Source organism: Elaeis guineensis, chromosome 7 (assembly GCF_000442705.2).
Source record: "Elaeis guineensis isolate ETL-2024a chromosome 7, EG11, whole genome shotgun sequence".
NCBI classification, from domain to species: domain Eukaryota; kingdom Viridiplantae; phylum Streptophyta; class Magnoliopsida; order Arecales; family Arecaceae; genus Elaeis; species Elaeis guineensis.
The window spans coordinates 7,397,326-7,407,695 of NC_025999.2; the positions used below are offsets into that span (position 1 = coordinate 7,397,326).

Sequence of the window (10,370 nt, forward strand, 5' to 3'; positions counted from 1 at the left end):
TGTATGGAGGTAAGAACGAGAGTCAGGAATTTTTTTGGAGTATGTTTGGCAGCATGGAGGTCTCACCAACTTGCTCAGTCGCTGCTAGTTGATCTATTATTAGCTCTAAAGGTGCTAAGATTGGCTTCATCCCCTTTCAGTTGCTTTTTCTCTTAACCTATGGTCCAGTCTCTATGACAGTTGTTCTGTATCTGAGCATGCAAAAATCAGGTTCAAATTCAAAACAGCACTAGCTTGCACAAGGATGTCTGGTTCAAATTCTTTTCCTCCCTTTTCTAATCATGTCTTATGTACCATCAAGGTTGGCAGTAGCCTTATGATCTATAAGGCTCTGTAATCTTTCTAATGTTCATGTAGGAATGGGAAGTAAGTGGTTCGCTTATCCACTTCTTGTTCCTTGCTGTAAATATCTCCTATCTTTAATAAACGCTGGGTGGCGATCTTGCCTCCTATATTCATAAAAAAAAAAAAAGAAATGCATTCGTTGTGGAATCTATGGACCTTGAATGTTCTTGCTACTTAAGCTTTCAAATTGAGTAGAGAGCCTTAAGAGAATGTGTTTTTTAATCAATTTCCTCCTTTGTTTGTGTTTGTTTTTGTAACACTCGGCCAATTGGGCCCAAGAATCAGCCCACAGTCCAAAAAAAAAAAAAAAAAAAAAAAACTGGGGAACTCGGGGAGTCTTCTTCTCCGATGAATCTCGATTGGAGAAGGATTCTAGGACTCTTGAACTCTAGGACCCTCTATAAATAAGCCTCCCCTCTCCCTCTCGATTCTCCACCGACGATCGTGAGCTCAAATTCCTCTTTTTTCCCTTAGAAGCTGCGGCACCCTCTTCTTGTGTTCGTCAGAAATCGAAGGTCGAAGAGGCCACCGGAGTTCAGGTAAGTGTTTAATCTTTCTTCTCTCTCTTTTTTCTTCTTTCCATGGTTTTAGACTCCTCGCCGGCCGTCGGGATAGAAAATTCCATGAAACATGAAACCCCTGTTCAGCCAAACCTTTTCCTCTCCTTTTCGGCCACCGACGTCGTCAGTTGCGGCGTCTCATCTCCGAGATCGGACCCTCATCTCTCTCTCTCTCTTCCTTTGAGTGCTTGGCACCGACGACCAATGGTCGAAAATCATGAAGAAAGGAGTGATCCCCTATTTTTCGAGAAATAAAATAAAAAAAGAAAAAATTTGCCACGAACCTTATGTCGGCCAGCCTTGCCCGTTGCCGTCAGACACCACCCACCTCATCGGAGCTCAGGTCATTGGGGGGACCTCGTCGGTCTTCCCCTGTTTCGGCCCAAGAGAGGGTGGGAAGAAGAAGGAAAAGAAAAAGAAAAAGAAAAGAAAAAAGAGAAAAAAAAAGAAAAAGAAAAGAAAAAAAAAAAAAGAAAAAGAAAGGAAGAATAGAGAGAATTTTCTCTCTTTCCTCTCTCTCCTTTCTCCCTCTTTCCTCTCTCTACCTTCTCTCTTTTTTCTCTCTCTATTTTCTCTCTCTAGACCTTTTTTCTCTCTTTATGAATTTTATCTCTTAGGTCTTTCTCTCCCTCTTGATTGCATCACAGACCCTAGGATAAACTTGAGATAAAAATATGATAATCAGAGATTGCTCGAAATTCATGTAGATTAGATCCCGATCCGATCCATATTCAAAATTGATAACATCAATAATGGTTAATTCATATTAAGTCACCCTGATAGGACCTCTGATGATCTCGATCATGATTGCATCATTTGAAGATACGAAGATTCTCTCTCCATTTCTCTCTCTAAAATTTTCTCTCTTCATGGATGTTCTCTCTTTAAAAGTTTATGGACCAATAGAGGGAGATACATAGATAAATCTTAATTTTGTTAATCTTAAGAGAGATCCTAGAATTTGTTGTTAGGATCGATTATTGATAATTTTCTCTATATATGATTTTTATATTTGATCAGGTCATAAAGAGATACGATTGTCTGCATAAGATATCGAGTGAAATCTTGTTAGAAAAATTCATAAATCAAAGAAGAGCATTAATTTCTATGCTTGGATCAGTCATCGTAAAGGTAAGAATCCCTGTACATGATCACCATTATATATATGTATTTTACTGTTGGTCTTGCATCATTAGGCATCGTCGGATTTGAGATCGATGAATTTATTTATCTAAGATACTATTATATGATTTTGAGCATGAGTATGTTATGTCAATATATATGTATCAGAATTGATGGCATGATTATATGGATATGACATATCTAAATTGATCATAATGCAAGTCAGAATTGATTTGATAAAATCAACACATAATGATTAAAAAAAAAGAGATATGGTATGGACTAGCCTTGTCATGTGGAATAGCCCGCCAAGAGCTTATGCCTGGGACAGCTCGCCAGGAGCTTATGCTTGGATAGCCTCTCACGGGCTTTCGTACGTGGGACAACCGGTCAGGAGCTCATCTGGGACAGTCTTGAAAGGCTTTTAAGTGAAAATTGATTCGATGATGACTGAGGTATAGACTTGGTTAGTCCAGAGCTAGAAAGAAAAGGTTAAAAATTATGTGATTATGAAAAGAGAAATGAAAGATAAGATATAAAACAATTGTTGAACAAAAGTATTTCACCCATTAACATTTGATGATGCATCTCTTTTGACAAGATAGATAATTTATAGATGTTTGCATTATTCTGGATATTGAACAAGATTTTATGTTTATTGCTTATTCTTATTTTCATATTATATTATTATATCAGTGTGATATGGAATTCTTACTGGGCTGTAAAGCTCACACCCTTTCATCTTTCTTTTTCTTCTCAAGTTACAGGATGTTTATGATTGGCTATGACTTGGATTTACGGATGAGCAGATGGATAGATAGAGTGTCATAGTACCTGATCAGAGATTGAAAAAAATTTAATTTAAATAGTAAATTTTACTAGTTATGTTGAAATTAAATATTATGGATGTTGAGATTGTAATGAAATATTTTTGACCTTGCATATTCTTTAGGGCTTACTCTAGGAGTGGCGACCATCACGTATCTGACACGGTATTGGGTTCGAGGCGTGACAGTTTTCTGTAATTTTATAATCTTAATGAATATTATGGAAGTATTCCCATCTTTATTCTCAGAAAATCATAAATACTTTCGGTCTGTTAAAGCATGTGCACACCCAATTTTTGTGATGGTTTAGGTGATAGTATTGTGAGCTTCTCTTATAGATCTCAAGTGGATATCCATCTCTTCCGAGCTCTCAAGTGGAGATTCATTCGTATGTGCGCTGACAAAATAAACCAAGTTAAAACCATTGCAAGCTAGACTAAGGTCACCCAAAGTCAATGCATGCTCCTGCTCAAATCGACAGGCAATAAAGCGAGCTTTGTAACACTCAATTGAGCATCAAATCAAGTTATGATCAATAAAAACACTTGCAAGTTATGGAAATCTGTTTAGTGGAAGACAACATTCCAAGTGCCTCTATGCTTAAAGCATCAAGCATTTCAGACTTTCGTGCATGCCACTCCGAGATATCAGCCATCTTTAAATGTCCTAGACTCTGGTAAGAGTGAATAGTAGCAAACTATGGATTCTTCATCAAATCGATGCTAGATCTCTCATGACCTCACTGCATTTTCTTTAAATTTATTTCTCAGCATGCAAGCAAGTCCATCGACAGCTCCACAGAATGATGCTTCACCCTCTAGTCATGCATCTTAACACTCTATAGTTCTAAAGGTATAATTTCACTTGGATCTTGGACTCTAATGCATCCTTTCATTTGATGCTCCCTCTTTTCTTTTTTCCGATTCACCTCTTCCTATATAGCCTCATACTGTCAGCCCCAAACCAGCATACAGATGAGGCACATGATGGCCGCACACTCCTTAGGATGAGTTCTAAAGATATGCAAGACCTACCTTTACATTCAAAAAATATTATATCAAATCTATACATTAGTAGTAAACATAAATTCCTAATTTTATTGATTCAAATAAAATATAGTTCATCAATGTCTCATCATAATTATATCAATATTTATTTAAAATAAACTATGCATATATCCTTTAAGATCCTATGCTCCTGATGCTCAGTCATAAGCCCCATATAATCTTCTAGATCTAAAATTAAAAAAAAATAGAAAGAGGGAGTGGGATTATAGGCTCAGTAAGTTACTAATATCTTTGAGAGATTAACTATAAGTAATTTTTAAAATATAATAATTTAACAATAATAGTAACAATATAATTTTTTTTCAAAGCATGCCATGCATGTCAGTAAAATCCAAAAATTCTCTCTTATCTTTGGTGACTATGGCCATAATTAGCCTCTTGATAAGGCCTAAAAGAGACTAGCCTCAAAAAATAAATATGCGACATATCAATGTGTGCCAGCAACTAGCCCTACTAGCTATGCTCTGATCCACATGATCATGATTAGTCCCATGACAGGATAAAGAAACTAGTTCTGAAATATAGACATAAGATACATTAACATGTGCCAGTAATTAGCTTCGACTGGCTAGGTTCGAAGAACAAGCTCTATCAGTGATTAATCTCGACTGGTTAGGTCCGAAAGAAATTAGTTTCTGACATGTGATTAATGATCGGTCTCATCGGCTAAATCTAAATCATAATCAATCAGAGAGTTTTTCTCATAATTTCATCATAACCAAATAATCAAATTTATTTCACAATAATATCAAATCAAGTTTTTCACATCTCATTTTCAGAAACAAAAAGATAATTTTTATTCAAAATTCATGCAAGGATAAAAATGAATAATCTTGTTTCTACAAATATGCAATATTAAAACAAAGAAATAAACTTATTTCAAATTTGTAATCATGCTAAAATGATACCATGCTTGATCTAATATTTTCAATTACTTTTCATGCATAAATACATAGTTTCAAACTTTTATAGTTTTAAATATTTTAATAATTTTTATATATAAAAATCTAATTTTTAAATATATAAATATGTATGAAAAAATTTGGAGATGAAAGAAAACTTACTGTCAGTCAAATCCAAAAATCTCAATCTTTAAAACAAGGCTTGATCCTTAGATTCTACTCCTTTCGATGTAGATCAAAATCTTTGATTAGATCTATTTCATTGATCAATTAAAAATTAGACTAATTAGGCTCGATCTGATCAATTAGTAAAGCTATAAAGGAAAGAGCAATCAAGATCCAATCTATTTGATCAAACTCAACCAATATGGATGGAGTGATACTTAATCTAGATCCGTTGGACTTTTGGACTGGATTTGCTTGATTTAGGTCCAAATTAGGGGTCTAGATCTAGGCGGTCTAAGTTTGTCATTAAAAGATAAATTTAGATTTAATCAAATCAGGTCTTGGCTAAGTTTCCTCTCTCTCTCTCTCCCTTTTCTCTTTTCTCTCTCTTCCTCTCTCGCTTTCTCTCTCTCACTTTCTCTTTCTTTCTTATTTTTCTTTCTCTATTTCTATCTCTCTTTCTTTCTTTCTTAGCTGAGCCCAAGATCTCTTGAGGGCTTCCTAAGGACAATAAGAGGGTGGGGGTCAGCTGTGATGTAGCCAGAGCGACTAGCGATGTGGCATGACGACGTCTAGAGGCAGTGGTCTGGCCGATGGTGATAGGAGATCTGAAAGAAAAAAAGAAAAGGGTTACTCCCTACGGTGCCAAGGTGATGATACTGAGGGCCGGAAAGAAAAGGGAGAAAAATAGGCTTATTGGAGATGGTGGTGGCAGCGTGGTTTGGTCGGTGGATAGAATTTGGTGGATCTCACACTCAAAGGCTCTCCTAAATAGAGCTATGTTGGTTTGAAGAGGAAGGGCCAGATTTTAGGGAGGAGATGATGTTCGAGAAGGTGGTACAGCGGCCATCGGAGATGAGGAAGAAGGAAGAGGTACGTGGCGGAGGATTCAATGATGGGTTCGATCAAGAGGTGATGGGTTTAAATAGAAAAGAATGGGAAGGGAGTAGATTCAATTTGTCCATGGATAAAGCCGGCTTTCAGTATCGGCGTAATCAATCCAACAACCCACCCCTTCAGCGTATGGTTCTATCAGGTCATTCCTTGTTGCCTTATTTCTTCGATGGTTGAAGATCAAGCAGCGGATTAGGTTCCCCTATTGTAATTATCCTTTTTTTTTGAAAGATTGCGGTGAAGTCGGCAAGCCTTGCCGACTTCACGCCGAATCAGGTCCAATTGGATCAGTGCTCACACATACTATTACAGATGACGGTACCCATTTATGCACATCTCAATAGGGTGATCTTAAGACCACCAAATTTACTGCTTATTCCATCCACTGTATTCCTCAATTATTTATTAATCTACTACCTATTGCTCAACACACTGATCATGGTTGCTTTGTCTCTTTTGATACATATCCTATTGCTTTGTGCAGGACCAGCAAACCGATCATTTGGTTGGTGCTGGTCATTGCCATAATGGAGTGTATCTGATGGACTACTTGCATGTGGCTTGTTCTTTCACCTTTGCCTTCGGTCCGTCCCCTTCTAATTTTGATATCTGGCATTGTCATCTAGGTTATATTTATAGTTATCATTCTACTACTTTAGTTCGTAATGATGTCTTAGGCTCTATTTGTAGTTTAGATATGCTGCCTTATGAAGGCTGTGTTCTTAGAAAACAAGTGACACTTCATTTTGCTAGAGTAAGTCCATAGTTATTTCATCCTTTGATTTATTTCACTCAGATATGTGGGTTCCTTCTCCTTCTGTTTCTGAAGATAGAAACCGCTATTATGTTACATTCATTGATGATTATTCTTGCTTTACATGAGTTTATTATATGTAGTCTCACTCTCTACTATGCTAAATTTATAAAAAGTTTCCACATAGGCTAATGACTTTCACATGGCCATAGGTGAACAGTGGAAAATGAATATGTGAAACTCAAATCCAAAAAACTAGAGAGCCGAAGATAGAGTGTGCAGCCATCAAAGTTTGATAATGTCAAAATCTCGAAGCAGTAGTATAAGTGCAGCCATCAAAGTATGATGTTGTCAAAATCTCAAAGCAGTAGTATGAGACTTAGTCTTGAAGCTCATTTCAGAGATGGGAGGGAAGCTTGTTTTGGAGATGCATGAATGATCGATGAATATTCTCTGATACTGTGTTGTAGGATTAAGCCAAGAGAATGGTTGGCGAAGAACTCTCATTCTATCTTGGAATTGTATCAGGAGAGAACCACATATACATGGGGATCACAATAATCATGATGTAAGCTTAGCACCAAGGTTACGTGCATATAATATACACTATATACAATACGTAGTAGTCTAACATGTATGTACATATGTATATAAAAATAGAGGGTTGACAAGGATCCAGCGTATGGGTTTCTACTCAAATTGTGGAGTGGTTATGATTCAAGGATAGGGATCTAACATCAATGATCTGAACCACTGGATGCGACTTCGTATCTTTAAACTGCTTACATATCAAAATCGTAGTATTTGGAGAGACTAGCCGCATCAAGTGGTTAAAAATACATATACCATTCTAATTATTTAAAATAATTTTTTGAGTGTAAACAATCTATATTGTAGAATTAATTATAGTGCATTGTCAGATACCAGGTGGTTAACTGAAAGCCCAACTGATCAAAGATTTAGATTAAAAACCTAAAGGCTAAGCAGTGTCAAAATTGTCAATAATTTAAGAGAAATCACAGAAAACCTTAAACACAGATCGAGCAACTAAAATGAATGGACAAGCAGCGTTTACATCTTCAGACGATATTTCTTCAGCGTTTACATCTTCGTCCTCATGGCGTGACCACAAGGAGTGATCATGATTCCTAAAGAACTGAGTGCTTGCTTTGTTGGTATGTTTTGAGGTGAAGAAGTGCATGTTGAAGCTTTTGAAGTTGATGAGACAACTAAAACGAGCAGTCCCAGCCAATTCATTACAACGAGAAGTCCATCCTGATCTCTATGCCAGAAGCAAGACAAATATTAACTGATAAAAGTATTTCTCTTTACTAATAAAATATAGCAAACTATTTTGGTTCAAACAAATATATGGAAAAAAAGGACAATGATTTCTTATCCAAACCAAACAACACAAAAAAATCAATCCTTAGCTCAAACAAATATGTGAAAACAAAAGGACAATGTTTGCCTATTCAAACCATACAATACAAAAAATGCCAATCCAAGTATCAGATATCAAGTAGTTCTCATGCAGTTGCCCAGTTGCTGGTGTCCATCTAGAATTGGGCCTGGAGCCAATCTACAGTCTTCTTATCCAACTGAAAGGCCTTGGCAAGAACATCATCAGAGATGGGTGGCTTCGCTCCAAAGACTGCATTGGGTACGAGGATCACACCGGGGTTCTGGCTGCTCAGACCAGAAAGGGCAACAGCATTGGTCTTCCCATAGTTGAATTGGAAGTGGATGAGACCTTGAGGAAATACGAACACATCACCCTTGTTAAGGACCTTAGTGAAGAGCTGGTTGTTGGGGTTGGATGTTACGAAGCCGACATAGAGTGTGCCTTCCAACACCGTAAGGATCTCAGTAGCCCGTGGATGGGTGTGAGGAGGGATGAGACCGTTGGGTGCAAAGTCTAGACGAGCTAGTGAGATGCCAAGGGTGTTGAGCCCGGGAATTTGGTTCACAGCGATTAGAGTCACATTAGACCCAGGTTTGTTTCCTGTGTCACCGGCCTTGTCAAGTCCAGAGAAGAAGAAATCTTCGGCTTTGGCCTGCTTCGGGTCCTTACAGACAAACCCATTTACAAACACTGCAACAATTATAAAAACGATTAGTACTGGAGAATGCATAAAACCATACGTTATGCATGCATAATTACAAATGTCACAACTCATAAAATTAATGGTTGATGAGCAGGAGTACCATCTGAGTTAAGATCAGCGACGCAGAAGTCTTGGAGTTGGCTAGGATCAGAAGCAATGGCATGAGATGAAGCCAGAGTAAGGAGAGCAAGGAAGAGGAAATGGGCAGCCATCTATTATCTCTTTCTAGCTAGCAGGAGAATAGCCAAGGGATATGGAACAAGGTGTCATGGGAGGAGTTGATATATATAGGGGGAGATTGGGAATAGGCCTTTTGCAAGGCTTGATTTAGTCATGCGACTTTATTAAAAAGAAGAAAATCAAACCATGCTGTGTAAATTGCGTGCCATGGTTTTCTATTGACAAGGTAAAAGTTTGAAGAAGTCTCGCTGATGACAGTGGGTAGAAAATTATGACGGAGTGGTCACACAAGGGAGAAGGAAAGGTTGCAGCGTCGAGTTAACCATCCACACATGGATCCTGGTTTCTTTTATTCTATATTATTATGTATAATTTCTGATCCCGTCTTCTTTCAACAAAGATACTTTGGAGTTGTTGGAGAATACATTGACGAGACCTTTTGTGCCATACAACCGCATTTTTTCCAAAGCAATAATGATGTGACGACACCTCATTTTTTTTTTTTTTGTGGTATCCGACACCTCATCTTTTTGATTTTCTCAACGACACCTTGCTTTTTACATGAAAAATTTTGAGCGTACGTTTAATTCAAAAACACAACGGTGAGTTAACTAGAGTGCAACCCATGTTACCGCAATACAAAAAAAAAAAAAAAAAAAAAAAAAAAAAAAAAAAAAAACAAAAACAAAAACAAAAACAAAAATAAAAATAAAAATAAAAATAAAAATAAAAAATAAAAAATGAAAAACTAGAGTGCAATCCAACCGAATCAAATTGAGAAGTTGAAAATTTAGGCTCAACTTAATTTAAATATTCGGACTTTAAACTCATTCAAGATCGATCGGATGTTAATATTTCAAACTTCGATTTTATAAAAAATAGATAAAATTAGAAATCGATTCGGCTCGACTCGATTCGATTCGAATATCAACCAAGTTATATTCAAACTTGAAATCAAATTTTAACCTATTAATAATATATTAGGATTTGATGCTTTAAGATTCGGTCCACCTTGAGCCCACAGCGAGGTCCTCGACGAAAAACGGAATCCAACGAGACTAAGATCATCCCAAACAGAGTCTGGATGATCGAAGCTGGCATGAAGTTCGAAGTAGTAGAGGATCGGCAACAGCTGGTGGCGGGCCAGCGAAGCGGCGGTGTGTGGCAGCGTCCGACCTGGGCATGCAGAGCCCGACCCAATGCACGGGCGGGGCCCTAGCCCAAGCGCACGAGCATGCGGGCGCAGCCCAGGCCCATGCGAGCGTGCGGGTTCAGGGCCCAAGATTGCCCAATCCACGGTGGACCGAATAGTGCACAGGAGAGCGAGTGGACCGCATGGGCATTTCTCATGCATTTCTCACAGTCCACAAACTATTCCGTGGATCAATGCGTGATCGGAGGGTGTGGGTTGCTTCTGATTTCGATCCAACGATCTGGAGAATTGTT

General features: G+C 37.7%; 1 protein-coding gene across 1 annotated transcript; it reads right to left on the reverse strand.

Annotated features, from left to right (window-relative positions):
• Nucleotides 1-8,083: 8,083 nt before the first annotated feature.
• Nucleotides 8,084-8,992, reverse strand: LOC140859177 (putative germin-like protein 2-1). The gene is made up of 2 exons (XM_073260807.1): nt 8,845-8,992; nt 8,084-8,731 (listed from the first exon to the last, which is right to left on the reverse strand). The coding sequence occupies exons 1-2, from the start codon at nt 8,954-8,956 to the stop codon at nt 8,196-8,198; spliced, it is 648 nt and encodes a 215-aa protein (XP_073116908.1). The 5' UTR covers nt 8,957-8,992; the 3' UTR covers nt 8,084-8,195.
• Nucleotides 8,993-10,370: the final 1,378 nt, after the last annotated feature.